This window comes from Abramis brama (assembly GCF_963993115.1).
Source record: "Abramis brama genome assembly, chromosome: 14".
NCBI classification, from domain to species: Eukaryota; Metazoa; Chordata; class Actinopteri; order Cypriniformes; family Leuciscidae; genus Abramis; species Abramis brama.
Window position 1 is genome coordinate 13,550,140 of NC_139976.1, and position 17,095 is coordinate 13,567,234.

The following is a 17,095-nucleotide window of genomic DNA, read 5'->3' on the forward strand; positions in this document are numbered from 1 at the left end:
GACCCCACAGCTGGGCTCGGGTAATTGCAGTCTGCACAGGGTCATGGATAGAGATCGGCCCTAGTGTCAGACCAATTGATTTGAGCGTTTTCAATGATCCTTGCGGATACATGAAGTCTGAAGCTGGTCATCCCCAGCGCCAGGTGTGCTGAACAAATGCTAAAGGACCTCAAAGACCATTCGCTTCAAATCACAGGGAAATTGTCCTCTGTGATTCTGTGACAAAGTGTTATATGAGTATGTGGATATGAGTATGTTCTGTGTGTGTCAAAAGAAAGTATTTTTTTAGTGTGCGGGTCATGGTGCAAGGCGCACAGGGCCCCAGAGGAAGACAGATTTATGGAAGCATTTGTCTCCATCTGTTGGAGACAGACTATAAACTCTTACCATAAAGCATCTCTCAGATATGTGCATAAATAACGTACATACTGTACTTCCATAAATATTCACACATCCTGACCCAAAACCTTAACCCTGCTCTCATATTTTATAATGATCTCTTCAACAACATAAAACATGATGATATATGCATTAAATCTGGCTGTGAATATGAAGTCCTTCATTTGCTCAGTCTTTGTAGATTTGCTGAGGCGACTCAAATGTTGCATTAAAGTCTGTACGCAGCTGAATGTTACCCTACTTATCTCTGTTACCTAACAGGAGTAATTAGGGGCTGTTGTAAGTGCTTTTTCATGTGCCTCATTCTGTTGTAATCAAAGACCGCAGAGGCCCACAGACATGGACTGCTTGCAACACATAAGGAGAACTAATAGTGTATTGTCATGCAAACTACTCCTGCACATGAGAAATGAGTCTCTCTCATGCTTCTAGGAGGAAATGCAAAAATAATTTATGATTGCATTGAGCAATATGAGTAATACGAGACAATGAAATGTAATATTAAGTGTTTTTTTCTGGCTTTGGACTTTGGAGAGACAATACAAGAAATAAAGAAGGGTGAAAAAAATGTGATACATTTTGATATTACACTCTTTCACTGTCATATATCATATTTATATATTTATGTGTGTACACTTGTGGTTGATAAGATTTTTAAAAAATATTTTAACTTTTAAAGCTGTATTTTCCGCAGCCATTACTTCTACATATCATTTTAATATGCTGATTCTTTGATGAACAGAAAGCTCAAAAGAACAGCATTCATGTGAAATAGGAATCTTTTGTAGTGTAACCTTTGTAATATATATATTTATTTATTTATTACTGGCTTCAAACTATTGAAAAGTAGTGTATGTGATGTGTACAAATGGTTCATCATCCCAAAGTGTCATCCACAAAAATAGACAACTTAATATTTTTATATTAATTTGTAATTGTATGGGTTTAACAATGCATACTCACAGGTAGGAATTGCTATCTTAATAAATCAAAGACAAAAAATTGCACATTTTAATTTTAGACATTTATTTTGACATCATAAAACAAAAGAACATTTTTAAGAAAAATAACTGTGATTTAATCAAGTGCACTTCAACAAAGTGTCTATAGACACGTCTGTACACCTTGCTTTGTGAAGTGAAGACATGAATCAAAAAAATATATATAATCCATCTTCAGGATAAGGCTTTAAGGTGGGATGTTTAGACAGCCTGTGTCATGTGAATGCATTCAATTGACCTCCATTTCAAGCATCCTGTAAATCCTTTCCCGATTGAGTCAGATTAAAAACAAAACCAGAATTCTGTCATTTAGCCACTTCAAGCAACTCCCCAACTCAAAATGTTAAACATAATTTGAGAGTGTGAACATTTGTGCCAAACTCTTCTGCCAAATTTGCAGCTGCTGAGGTTTCCATGTCCTTTACAACAAACAAGTGGTCAATCATTTACAATATCACATTACAGCAACAACACAAAGCATACAGGAGTAAAAGACGGCACATGGACGATATAGAGTTACGTTTAGTCAGCGGCGTGCACACATGAATGCAACTATGTGCTTGTACGCGTGGACAAAACAAATTTCGACGCAAAAATACAGACAATACTTCGCACCGATGCCTACAAATGCACGTGCATCAAAAATGCATCACTTATGCATGTCGACGTGTTAATCTACTTAGACAGTTTGTGTTCAGTCTTAGGTAGTGTTCCTTCAGTGTTATAGAAATAAAATGTAAAAAATATATGACATAAAAAACAATCACATACTTAGAATGGGACATAAATACAAAATGACCAAGCAGCATTGTGATTCATTGTTATATACTATTGACATCATCAAGCCATATAGTGGTAAAACCATTTTCATTTAATCTTCCCTGTATAATTACACTGTTTACAATTTCTATACACTGTGTAACATACAATCGGATACATATGAGTAAAAGGCAATACATAGCAGGACAGTTTGTGCAAACCACACGGGTTATCAACAGCAGATGGCAGTGTTTCTCCTTCCACAGATCCATTTCAGAAAAGGGAGTGTTCTTCATCTGAAGCATTGAAGCCAACAGCGCCAGCAAACATATTTACGCTGAAATTTCCAAATATGCTTATTCAAAATGCGTCATTGTTGTTCTTTGAGGTTAAAAGTTGCTGCTAAAAACTCAGGCAGATTTTGTTTGCCATTGGCACAGACCATCCTCATTGGTTCACGTTTTTTTATGACGGCACACAGGGTTCCATAGCTACAGTTGGTTAGGTTGTATAAAGCCTAGGTCTCCAGATTATAATAAAGGAATGTTTATAGTTTGAATGCTTTCATACATATAGGTATTTGTCCATTTTAAATATTCTTAGACAAAAACCCAAGGATAAAATGACTATGGGTTAGATAAGTAGCTACAATAGTATGAATGCTGTGAGGTAGCCTGCAACAATGTTAGCTGTGAAAACAGACTTTAATCCTCTAGTCTAATGCAACAAAAATGTTTTTGTTTTTTTTGTTTTTTTTAAAGAAAATAATATAGCAAAACGCAACACTCTCCATCACAGTGAAAAGAAAAACAGGATAATATGGAAGCTTTTAGCAAACAATAATGTGAAGCAAAAAGTGTGTCTTATGGGTAAATGTGCAATGGCATTCATGGTGTTTTAAAGTGAAGTGAATGTTGACAACAATATATTAGATATTTCTATTGTTAATAGATACTGGTCATACACAAATATTATGGACAGGTCATATACATTCATATATGTCAACATCTAAATATGTATATACAAGTATAGGCTATATATCTGGAATATAGAAATATAAAAAAGAGGCATAAGTAGTGCTTTGTGTTATAATCTAGCCTACGATTTGTACTATTATTTCCCCTCAGTAATAAATATGCAGAGGCCCAGGGGCTATTAATACTGTTTTAGATTGATCAAATTTGACAAACGAAATTAGATTAATTCAAAACGCTACATGTTCGAAACTGGCGCATGCACTTATTCCAAATGAAGTGATGGTGGTTCACTTCAAAGGGGTCATATCATGAGAAATCTCATTTGGGGGGGGGGGGGGGGGGGGGGGGGGGGGGGGTTAACTTTAAGGAATCTAAACTTCCTCCCCAGTCCAAAAACACCCTTTACTAAAGCCAAGCCACAAAAATGTCTCATTCTGAAATGTTTAACATTTAAGATGCCAATACTTTAACATTTACACATCAACAAGGCTCAACCAGTCCCAGAAAAGCTATATGGACAAAGTATGATAGATCCTGTTATTTCTAAACGATAGAATAATCATAATAATGAAAAGAGAAATGTTCTGTGTTGTTGTTGCCTGCCTGTATTTCAGTCTGATCTGAAAACGGCACATTTCAATGTGGACCATTGAGTGAACCTGCTGCAAAGATGCTGTCGGTAACTCATCAATCTAACTAGTTTCATATGCAAAGAGGAAGTCTTAAAGGCACAGCAGAAAAAAACGGCCTGTTTAATTGGATTAACGTTATAAGTGTACCTCTGGGAAAATGATTAAATGATATAAATATGTATGATATGACCCCTTTAAAACCTGAAACAAGCCAGCAATGCAGCAAACCGAGTCAATTCCAGTGCTAAAGCGATGCTGTTTAAAAGACAAAGCTGGGCCCGAAGTAAACCTATCTAATTCAACAGCTACCTTTAAATATCTACGCTCCACATGCTTTGCACTCCTTCCTCTGATCTCTGAACTAGCAGTATAAAGGCGCACAAAGCCTCTGGGGTAACAAACCTTGTGTAAGGGCACATCATTAGGCAGTTGGCATGGCAGAGGCTCTCCACCTATCGGACGTGTCTCTCTGGTCAAGGCTGACTGTGATCTTGTGGTGGACAAAATGTGGCATGAGACTTGGCAGTGAGAGACAGTGATTCCAGAGTAAAGAGATCTAATGGGGCTGATTCATTATCACTGCTGCATAGAACCGGGTTGAACCTGTTTGTAGCGTCTGTTGATGCCGAGCTACAACATACGGTTGGCTTGTTGATTGTATGCTACCATTTGCGGAATGTTAATTTATCTCATGTTAAAAGAGTGAATGTGTTGTGTGCTGGTACACAACAGTTTTGTCCTCCTGTTTAGTCCTGATTTAAAATGCTGGAAAGCCATCAAAAATCTGGCCACAGTTCTGTAAATGAGTTAAAAGGTGTATTTCCGTGCTTTTTTATACCTAAATATCATATTCCTCCACGTACAAATAGGAATGGGTTAAACAATCGCAGTATTTCTGGCAAATAGGAGCCCATAGGATGATTGTGCTCTACTTTACAGATGATGTTTGGGCTAATCTGCTCCAAAAGTTGAATTTGTGAGATATACAAATAGTTGGCAATTGGAATGCTTTAGGTGTACCTGGTGAAACACAGACACTGATTATCATGGGAAATATGCAAAAGCAAAACAGTTGTGATGACATATAAAATGCTACCCTTGCTCCTTCTACAGCCTTAATTATTCAGTAAATTTCCCTTTACCAGCCAGCTGGAAGCAGGAGTAATTATTCAGGATACTGACAACACCTCAGGTGACCGTGTATGTGAGAGTGTGTGTGTGTGTGTGTGTGTGTGTGTGTGTTTGAATACACTTTGTATACCTCCATGCATATGCTCTGGATGTATGAATACATTCTGTTAATATACTTGGAAAGGAAATATTGTGCACACTAGTTTTTGACTGTGTGTGCCTGCATTTGTGAGTATATGTGGGGGTAGAGCACATTCTATCATTTGGTCTTCAACTTGCCCTCCTTCGCCAGCTTTTCGTTGAGTTGGCATAACTGGCACAGGAATCCATCATTCGGGCCGATCTCTCTCTTGTGTCTTACTGTAGCTGTGGCAACTCGTACATCCATATTGTGACGGAGCATGAGGTAAGCGATGACGATGGTGGGCGAACGGCTGTAGCCCTCCCGGCAGTGAACATACACCTTTCCTAGAAGAGAAATAATTTAAAAAACGATTTAAAAAGGCAGTGTTTGGAGCGCTACCCAAGATCTCATCCTTTGAGGATACAAATGTGGCCTCTACCGCAACATCTGTTTTATATACTACATTGCGAACCTTCTCAAGTCAAGTCAACCTTCAGACCAATTCCCATCCAAACATGCAAACACACAGGAACACATCCATTATTGACCTGCCCACTCTCCTGGAGGAATTCACCTTGCCAGCCATAGCTGTGCTTATTTGGCAGATACAGCAGAGGATCTGAAACCTGATGCCTCCTCCACCAGCAGCCCCACTTACTTATGCTCTCCCGTGAGTCTTTGTGCTGTTTATGTGTCAAGGAGATAGTCTTCATTGATTTCTAAATCTCTGCTCCCTGTAGATCAATGTAGAGCTACATATTTTCAAAATCGACTAGCCAGTTGGTAAATTTAAACTAAACATTAAGGATGTCCTGTTTACAGTAACTGTGCATAAGACACTTTCTTGGGTTGGTTGCACCAGCTGGTACAAATCTTCTTGCTCGGATGGACAGTATAAATAACATTTAATACCGACAGTATAAAATAATATTTAATGTCTTTAAGTCCATTCACAGCCAGCGATATTTCTCTAAATAAGTTGTGAAGTGTTTTTATTTTTTTCTTATTAACTGCTTTAAAATACATGCTGTTAACCAAACCACTGTCAAAGTGTAAGAATGAAGACAATATTATCTAACATAACCACAGTGAATAAGTATAAGGCAAATCAAGTTGTATGCGCATGCCTTAAAAGCATAAATCTGTATTCAGATTTCAGAATGAGCACTTTGACATTTGCAGAATATGTAGCTCACTCACAGTTGTAATAATCAGGGAAAATTCACGACATTTAATAAATAATCATTAATATGCTAAGGGAATTTGCATTGTAAAAATGTAGAGGTAGACTTACAGATATAAAAACGCTTGTTTGGTAATGTTTACTCGTTGAAATCAGATGTCATGAGAAATTCAGTTCTTTATCATTAGTAGTATATTTAAGATTGTAACCATGGCCTCTATACTTTTAATAGTAATGTTATTATAATATTGCGTTATTCCATTTAAGAAGTAACTAATTACTTTTTATGGAAAGTAATATGTTATGATACTTTTGCATTGGTTTTTCTCACCTGGGCTAGGCATGCTTGTTTGTTTTTTAATATTTTATTTTATGTTTTATTTGTATAGGGACAGATACAATAAACATAGATAAAAGTGTGACAACAGCAATCCAATGCGTGTATCATAGTGCTTGTACAATAGCTAAAGCTAATTTGCAACACTTGTCTCTAGAATAACGAAAAAAGTTATATTTTTGGCAAATGTAAAGGCACCATAAGTGAAATGAATTGGCCTCAGTCAGAAGGAAATACAAATTCATGCCTAAACAGTAGAGGGCGCAGCTCAAACCTTTCAGCTGTAGATTACCATTCTGGATTGCAGAAGAATAGGACACAGGAGAAGAAAGTACAACACTCTTAGGCCCTTTCCCAAATGGCACATTTCATATGCACTTTCGGTCTTGTGGACTTACAATGGCTGCCGCGTGTGCGTGTCCGTCAAGTCCGTGAGACCGCAGGGTGTCCCATTTGTCATTTTAGGTTTCAGAAGGGTGCTCGCGAACGCCCCCTTTGCGCCCTCGATGCACACTTTTGCCGAGCCCGAACTGTAGCGAGCTCCGCAGCAGACTTCTTCCCGACAGTCAAAGCGGCGTTACGTCACGAACGTGCGGACTCGTAGTAAGACCGCAAGTGTTTAGGGTGCCATTTGGGACAGAGCCTTACTTCAGCAAAAAAAAAAAAGTGATGTTTATCCAAAGTCATTTTTGCATAATATTGCCACATATGATTGAATTGGATCGTCAAAGGACAGCAGCAAAGACATTGGTTAATAAAGTTAGATTAAATACATAAAGTATATTTGTGTTAATAAGCATTTAATTATTGCAGGTTTGCATAATATTCTGAGTTTGCATTTCACTGTTTTTATTTCATTTAAAGAATACTGAATCTGTTTTTGTGCAAGTATCATATTTGCACAGTGCACACAACGCCTCTGCACCTCACCCCCGATTTCTCTCAACATGGGACGAGGAGAGCTGTCAATTAATAAATGGAAAACAAAGTGACTTGCTTAACTTATTTGAAAAAGTAACTCAAATTTTTCGTTCTAAATTTAAAAGTAATGCATTACTTTACTAGTTACTTGAAAAAAGTAACTGATTACGTAACTCACGTTACCCCCAATACTGACCATAGCAACGTGAATGGCTTCTCATCAATTTAACTAAAACATTTAACTATTTTAGTTTGACACACTATTCTACTGTCATTCTCATAAAATGCATTTTTGCATTTCATTCTGCTGCTTTGACGGACTATTGCGCTCACGTCTTTTCCTGCATCTCGCATAACACGGTTTTCTAAAAACACAGCCCCCAAGTTAAAAAAAGTTAAACTTTTAACAAACGTATTTCTAAAACTTGCATTTGTTACTCATTCCACTGCCCTGCATGTCACATTTTTAAACGCAAAAAAAAAAAACATCTAAACAATATTCTGAACTTTGGCCTCTCAATTCTAATCACTGAAACATAAAATTGCAAGTCTACTGCTCAAGATAATTAATAATTTTAGGCTCACCGTAGTGAATATGGGTAAGGCAAAAATAAATTTTTTTTTTTTTTTTTTTTTTAAGTACTAATGTAATGGAATCCTGCTAAATAAAATCCTCCGCGGTGCACCTTTAAAGCACCTACACTTAAAACAAGAATGGATCTAAGACTAGTCGACAAATCGGCCATCGTGACCCAACCCAATGCAGAGCATATTTTTAAAACAGATTCAGTGTGACTCAGAGGCAGCGGGAGCACTCAGACCTTTATCCCTCCCACAGCTCATTGTGATTCAGCCTGCAAATTCACCAGATGACATCAAGCCCACTGTAAGTATGGCTGTCGCAAATGTCACAGCTGAGCTCAGCCGGGCTGCGAAATGGCAGCATATATTCTAGAGGTTTTGTTTCAGCTTAAGCTCTCAGTGAAAAGATTAGTGTCCTCCCTCAACCCAGGCTTGGCGTCTGATTTACCGCTTACTGGGCTCCTGCTGCCAAGATGACTTGCAATTAAGATGCTTTATAATTGCTCCTCTGTGTTAGAGATGGCATAAAATCCATGCCATAAAAGATGGGTTTAAATGCACCAATTAAAATGACTGGTGTGAGATATCTACGGATAAAATTTGTGTATAGGGACTACCAGATCCACTTTGGGATACATTATCCATGGATATATATAACATTTCAATAAATTGAAATACTGTATTCTTTCCTTTCATTTTTTACATCCTGACAAAGCATTAAAAAAAGACAGTGATACATACAAGAATGCTGGCATAAGGGAAAAGCGTTGGTGTAAAAATAAGTAACTTGCCTTGTTAGAGAAAGGTCAAGTTATAAATGCCACAGCATAGTCATGCATGAAATTTTACTCCGCAAAGACATCGCTGGCTTAGTACTTCATGAATTATCAAGAATCTGTGTTATTTTAAAGGGATAGCTCGCCCAAAAATGAAAATTCTGTCATTAATTACTCACCCTCATGTCGTTCCGAACTAGGGCTGCACGATATTGAAGAAAAATGCGATATGCGATAACTCATTAAATAATGATGTTCGATATGCGATACAATAATGCTTAAAGTGTGTAAAATAAACAAATTATCTTTAAAATATATTTAAAATTATATGATCTACATATTTGTTTCACATTCTTTTTGTGACAAGAAAACATACCTACAACTTCTGAAAGTGAACAGCAGTGTTTTACTGTAGCATAAGAAGTGTTATTTTAACATCAGTGTAAACCACAGGGTTTAGGGTTTCAGGTTATCCTACATTAGGTTTATTTAACAACAGAAACTGAACAATCAAATGTAAAAATAAAACACTGCTTAGTTTTCACTGTATGAATTAAATATATACTGATTCTTATTAAAGCTACAAAAGTTATTCAGCCAAGAGCGGTGAGTGAATTTCTCTTTGTCTTTTGTTCATGACCCCAGTTATTGTAAGCCGTTGCGATATGCATATCGCGATATATACATTTGCGATATTTCGATAATTTCGATATATTGTGCAGCCCTATTCCGAACCCGTAAGACTTTCATTCATCTTTAGAACAAATGAAGATCTTTTTAATGAAATCTGAGAGATTTCTGTCCCTCCCTAGACAGCTACACAACTACCACTTTGACGCTTTAAAAAGTTCATAAAGAAATCGTAAAACTAATCGAATGAATTGAGGGGTTCAGTCCAAATTTTATGAAGAGACAATCGCTTTATAAAATAAACATTGAATTTAGGCTTTTATTCACATAAACGTTCATCAACTCACACATCAGTTGTGGGAAACGGAAGCTCAAGTATGTTCTCTTGACGAGCGAGAACCAATGAGGTTCATTCTTGTGTTTCACAGCATGTCTGTTTCGCAGAGGTTTGTTCTTGCGCGTCAAGCCGGTTCGGTTGAGCTGCTGTTTATGTTCGCTGATCAATGTTTATATGTTAATAAAAGCCTAAATTAAATATGTTAATCATATAAAGCGATTAAGTCACTTCAGAAAATTTAGACTAAACCACTCAATTCATATGGATTAGTTTTTACAATCTCTGTATGAACTTTTTGAAGCATCATAGTAGTTGCGTACCTGCCAATAGAGGGACAGAAAGCTCTCAGATTTCATTAAAAAGATCTCCATTTGTGTTCCGAAGATGAACGAAAGTCTTGCGGGTTTGGAACAACATGAGGGCGAGCAATTAATGACAGAATTTTCATTTTTGGTTGAACTAACCCTTTAAATTGACTGAACAAGATGTCTGTAATATCTTGGGATAGTCTTATTGGTGAATTGGAAATGCTTTCTTTATAATGAATTTATATAGGTCTAAAGAAGACAAAAAAAGAGAAGAGGGATGAGCAACCAACCTTTTCCATGTGCCATAGCCTTATCAATGAAGTCTGCCGCTTCCTCAAAGAAGGCACTGATGTTGAACTGCTCAGTGTCATTGGCCTGTATGCCGTGGTATGTGATCCCAGTTCCTGTGTAGAACTCTGCATTGGTGTTCACATGCATAAAAGAGTTTCCCTCTGCGACATTCAGTATGTGTGTCACACCCGCCCGCTGCAGACGCATCACATTCTGGGCCACAAACCTGGGGAGCAAAAGCAGAGCACGTGTGAGACTCACCTGGAACACACAAACCAATTTAGTAATGGTTTGTGGTAGTGTTGTAGTTGAGACCAGCTCTTTTGAGTCAAGACCAAGACCAGAAGTGAGTTGAGACCGAGTCAATGAAACCAAGAACATGAAATATGACCACATTGTTCATTTTCAATTAAGCCCTGTTCACACTGTCAGCAACCTACAGCAACAAATAGGTGTGGCCGTGTTCAGTAACACAACAAAGTTCATGAAGTTTATAAAAAGTAAGAACACGAAACAACAATCTTAAAGGTGCTCTAAGCGATGTCACACGTTTTTTAGGCCAAAACATTTTTTGTCACATACAGCAAACATCTCCTCACTATCCACTAGCTGCCAGTGCCCTGGACACACTGTAAAAAAACGCGGTCTCTGTAGACAGCCCAGGCTCCACAAACAAGAAATACAAACTGGCCCAGCCTGGACCACGAAACATAACAAACAGTGTTCTAGCCAATAACCGACAAGAATGATTTGGGGCTGGGGGTTGAGGGGTTAGTGCACGTGCACATGAAGGGGGGTGTGGGGAGTGGAGGAGAGAGAAGCATGAAGAGGGAAGTTAGCTAGAGGAGAGATGTCGTAGACAACGACTAACGTTAGAATTATATTCTCTTGAATTTTGATATGGCCGACACACGACCAAAGAGACGACGTTCCGATGAACAAATAGCAAAGAAGAGGGAAAAGGAGAAAGAACGTGCGAAGTCCCGAATTTACATCGGAAAAGCCTCCGACTCATTCATGACTGTTTCAGGAAGCACGGAAGGGAGGGGGAGGGGACGGGATGAGGAGGAGGGAGGGTCGAGCAAGCCTCCGTTTTGTTTGACAATACTTCAAAGGTCAACAAGAAGTGACGTCACCCAACATCGCTTAGAGCACCTTTAACGGTAGTGATGTTCATAAACATTACTAGGTCAACCAGGACTAGGAGAGCCAACTAATGACCAACAAGTCCAGCGACAGAGTGGCGAACGAGGCTCGAAAGTTGGCCATCACAGCAACATTAGTGACAGCACCCTTTGGTGATGTATTAATTGAGTTCAGAGATATGACAATGTTTTTTTTATAATTTTTTTTTTTTTTTTTTTTATGATGCAAATGAGCCATGCTCACAATTCAACATCCACCATTAGGAGTGAAGACACTGTTCATACAATTTGTCTCTGCCCAGTGACAAGTTATACAAATTCTTGGAAAACCATGTCATAGAAATTGTTGCCATTCATTTCTGGCAGCAAGAAAACTTTGTCTTTGACAAAAATAAAATAAAATAAAGACCCATTCCTGTTTATTATAAGATACATGCTCAATTTATGTCGCCTGCCTCCTTAAATGCTCAAGCTCTTTAAAGCAGGATGGATTCTGATTCATTATCAGCTAATAAAAATCATTTTGAATGTGATTCCAATTGTTGTGGTGTAAACTCTGCTATTATTTTAAATTGATAAAGATTTTTAAAACTATATCATTATAGTTATAGTCCTTTGTGTGAACAGGCCTTAAAGGGATAGTTCACCCAAAAATGAAAATTCTGTCATCATTTACTCACCCTCAAGTTGTTCCAAACCTGTATGAGTTTCTTTGTTCTGCTGAACACAAAGGAAGATATTTGGAAGAATGTTTGTAACCAAACAGATCTTGGTCCCCATTGACTACCATAGTATATTTTTTTCCTACTATGGAAGTCAATGGGGACCGAGATCTGTTTGATTAAAACATTCTTCCAAATATCTTCCTTTGTGAAGATACAGAACAAAGAAACTCATACAGGTTTGGAACAACTTGAGGGTGAGTAAATTATGACAGAATTTTCATTTTTGGGTGAACTATCCCTTTAACATCTTATCTTTACCAGCACTATCTCAATTGTAAGATCGCTGCCAGTGTAAACAGAGCATTATTCGCAAACATATTTCTAAAGGTAGGCCTAGATTAAAATTTAATGACATTTCTCGTGTTCTTTCCTTTCACTGCTGAATCATTAATTATTGATAAACTGCTACGTAACCCCTTATGTTATGTACATGTTTACGCATTAGCGATAAACAATGGCAATCTGCACGTTCTCAGTTTGTAGTTCCGACAAACCAAAGACCCTGCCAACCCCACCCCAAAGCCTCAACTACGGAACGGCCTGCTGTGTCTAGTTTGAGATTGATTGGAGTGAATTGTGGAGCCGCTTTTAGTTGGCAGAGATGTCGGCCGATGTCAGAGGGGCCCTGGAGACAGCAGTGTTCTAAACCAGAACAGACACACCAAGGAGATCTTGGCTGCCGCCCAGAGGCATACAAAGAGCCATAGGCGTCCAGCGTAGTGCCCAAAAATAGGACTTTAAGTCTACAGAGAGAGACAACGAGAGATGAGAAGAGAGCGGAGCAGAATGCTCTGCGATGTAGTTGCATTGTCTATTTTGCTTTAGCACCTGGAACTCTTTCATCTTTGTCTGCTAAAAATCCAGCCTCTTTATGTCTCTCTCGTCCACTCCTCAGCGCCATCCCTCCTTACAATGCAGAAGATGAATGACTGCACATATGGGTAATGGAGAATATATATAGTGTATATTACCTAATACAAGTAAAATACTTACCTAAAATTATATATGACACTGTATTTACACAGTATAAAATATATTTAAAAAAAGAAACCTAAATAAAGATAAAATTTGCAGCCCTTTTGGTTTATAAGTGGAGGATGTAGCGGCCCATCAGTCTCTGTTTCTGCCAGCAGCGGAGGCTCTTCAGTGGTGATGAAGTGATGGACTCTGTTGCGCCGCCCAACGCCCATAATTCAAACTCTCCCCTAACCAGTGAGTCTGTCTATATGGAGCCTTTGCAGATTGTGGTCATATTTCTCCCTGTGTTTGTATGTGTGTGTGTGTGTGTGTGTGTGTGTGTGTGTGTGTGTGTGTGTGTGTGTGTGTGTGTGTGTGTGTGTGTGTGTGTGTGTGTGTGTGTGTGTGTGTATGTGCGTGTGCATGAGAGAGAAAGAGAGAAAAACAGAGAGAGAAAGTGTTTGCTTTGCATCTTGTTCACCTGTCTGTCCTGCACTCTGTTCACTGCAGTCCCTTCACATGCATTATTAATGTAAGTCTTACAAAGAGTGGTGTGCAATGAAAAAAGTGGCCCATTGCCCCATACTGCACCTTTACATATGGTAAAAGGTTCAAATTGCTCTGAAGGTTACTTTTAACATGAACTGATAAAAAAAAAAATGTTAGTAGTGACAATGATGCACAAATGCTGAAAACATTATCAATAAGCAGCACAAGCAAACTTTTAGGATTTATATATAGCCTAATCATAATGACTTTATATTACAAAAGACAGTATCATTTAGGTCATATCCTACAGTCATAACACTAACTGAATAATAACCCCAAAGATTTGGCACACTCTTATATCTGCACTCAGTTGCACTCTTAGCTGCACTCAATCTGAACAAACAACAACAGTGCAGTACATGCTGTACGCAATGTGGACATTCAATCTTATCTAGATGGGTAATTATAGATGGGATCATCAAATTTCAAACATTATCGTTTTGTAATAATAGTCCTAATATACAACATTGTAAATCACTGTGCAATTTAATACGAGTGTAAATATACTTTTTGTGCATACCGTGCATATTGTGTAAAAAAAAAAAAAAGACAGCAGGATTTGTTGTGCATGGTGTACTTGTCTATAAAGTGTATTCTTTTAATTGCAGCATATGTGTGTTTTGTTTATATTGTAGACTATATCTATGTATGCGTATGTATGTATGTATGTATGTATGTATGTATGTATGTATCTATCTATCTATCTATCTATCTATCTATCTATCTATCTATCTATCTATCTATCTGTCATATACTCATATTAGAATTGAATATAAATAAATCTGGAAGCTACAGACAGGGCGGATACAGACATTAGCAGCTCAGTGAGAATGTTTTTTGTCAATATCTACAAATGACCATATGTAAATTCCTGTTGCTCGTAGGAGCACAGACTAAGCCAGGCACATCAGACTGTTGTTTTATGCTCAAATTGATTTGTTGTTACAAAGAGATAATGTGCTTGTTCTATAGTTATCCAGACAATGATGTTTATGGGAGCTTATTTATTAAACAAATAAGTGATACTGAGGAAATCACTCATAAAACATAAGAGTCTATGTCCAAGATGTGTGTTGTTTACAGTCTTGCAATGGCAATTAATGCATAAAACAATACTCCGACCATTCAAAATATCAGTTGCCATTACTAGCTCAGTTTCATTATAGAAATTATAGGAATTATACTCAATAATAAAACCTTTTTATTATTATTATTTGAAATCTGCTCAGAATATTTGAAAACCTAAGAGCATTCTGGAGGCAATACAAGGGGAGATAACACCAATCTGCCAATTAGGCACAATCATTCGCAAATGCTAATAATCACAAAATGGTCAAATGCTGGACAATTTTTTTCAATTTTTCAATTGTATTTTTTTTATTTTTTTTAGCAACGTTAGTCTCACGACCTTCATACAAATATTCAAACTCAATCCCCTTTAAAATAATCACGACCAATCAATGTAAAGATCCATTTGTAACCAATTAAGCTCAATTACTGAATGCATAACACCATATCATCATAAACAGGTACAAACATAATTGTGAATAATATCAAAGTTAAACTTTTTTTTTCCGCATGTCATGTGATCACTTTTTTTTTTTTTTAATTGCCAATTTTGATTTCATGGTAACTTTAACACCTGAAAATAAGTTAACTAACTCAATCACTACCTTTTGGGTTATCTTAAAACCAAAAATAGTGGAGACAGTGGACGTGTCACGGATTTTGAGTCCAAAATCCCAATTATACAAATTTTCATAAAAGTTTATTTTCTTTAGCACGTCGTGATTCAAAGTCATCTTTCGAGATCGATGCAGTTGAATCGGCAGGAAATTGAATCTGTGAGTCGAGAAAACGAATGACTTATTAAACCCCTCGTTTTCTCTTTGTGTGACAGAGGAAATATGCACTTAATATGCGTTAGTAATAATTTAATACAAAGAAACACGTGACTGATGTAAGACTGAAGCGATTTTGTAACCAGTGATCTCAGAGATAGCAAGATGTTACCGATAGAGGACAGTCGTGGAGAAAAGCAGCTTCCCTTGCAGACTGACTCAAACTGACTAGCTATGTAAACGTTATCAAAAATCTCCTGGCTTCGTGATTGTTCTCATAGGTGGAGAGGTGACACACTCCCATTCACTGGTTTGTTGTTTCGCACCTAGACAGTGTAAAAGATTCGGCTAGTACTGTCTGAGAGGTTTTATTTATTGATCCAGCTACAGATCAATTGCCAGTGCCACCTCACGAATCAACACATTTGACCAAGAGCTGAAAGCAGATACCTGTCAGTGTTTCCCTGCTATCAGAAGCAGACGAGTCTGCATGAGATCGTTTGAACTTACGCATTGCCGATGTAAATCCTGGGAAAGACCTCGTTGAAATGTTGTGCTGGGAGGCTATAAAAACCGCTGCCGTTGGACAGCAGCTTGTTGAGTTGTTGTACAGTCGCCACGGTGTCTGACACGGTGACTTCCAGTGGTACCTTCGCGGGGCTGAGATGCTTCTTCATGCTTCTGTCCTCCTCCAAAAGCAAAAAGAAAGAAAATTTAAAAAAAGAAATAAAGAAACAACAAGTGTCTAGTGATGAAGATGTGACAGCTTTCGAGAACCCAGCATTTTATTTCCCTCCCCTCTCGGTGTTATTTGCGAGCTTTCTGAACGCTTTCGCAGGCAGGCAGACAGACACACCCGGACTCGCCCACCGGCGGTCTGATGTGATGCTCCGGTGATGAGGTCGGTAACAGAACTGGCGGAAGATGGCGACAACGCCCCGATACACGAGTCAATGAGAGCGGCGTTAAAGGGGACTCTACTCGCTCGTCGAATCCATCCACATTTCAGTCAGTTTAGACAGCATTTTGCACATGCATGTCGCCTGTCGTGCGTAAAACAATGTCTTTAAAGCTCATTCTCTACACGTAATCCGTTTAGTGTCTCCCATTGATCTAGTAACACTGAGCATCGACCCCTCCCTTCATGTGAGGCTAGATTTGTGTGTTAATTGATGTTGTGACAGCCAGGCTTAGTAAAAGTAATTAAGATTATTTATTTATTTCTCTCTCTCTCCTTTATTAATCCAACAAGTGGCTTTTAACCCACATATTTTAACTCTGAAACTTAATGTCTGCTTTATTAGGTCACTATTGACAGACCCTGAAGACAATTAGGCTACACGAGCTCCAATAAGGATAATGTGTTTTTATCCGGACAAAATGTGTATTACAATAGAAAGAAAGTTAACTAAATATTGATGGAGTGACATAATCTGTGTATGAGCATAAAATGTGGGGATACAGGCCCACAGCCACTTGCATGGTTTCAA

General features: G+C 37.9%; 1 protein-coding gene across 1 annotated transcript; it reads right to left on the reverse strand.

The window, feature by feature from the left end:
* Window positions 1–1,401: 1,401 nt before the first annotated feature.
* Window positions 1,402–16,706, reverse strand: dusp3a (dual specificity phosphatase 3a). Its single transcript, XM_084134967.1, has 3 exons — window positions 16,116–16,706; window positions 10,388–10,614; window positions 1,402–5,367 (listed from the first exon to the last, which is right to left on the reverse strand). Exons 1-3 carry the CDS (start codon window positions 16,280–16,282, stop codon window positions 5,159–5,161), a joined length of 603 nt encoding a protein of 200 aa, XP_083991093.1. The 5' UTR covers window positions 16,283–16,706; the 3' UTR covers window positions 1,402–5,158.
* Between the last annotated feature and the right edge of the window lie 389 nt (window positions 16,707–17,095).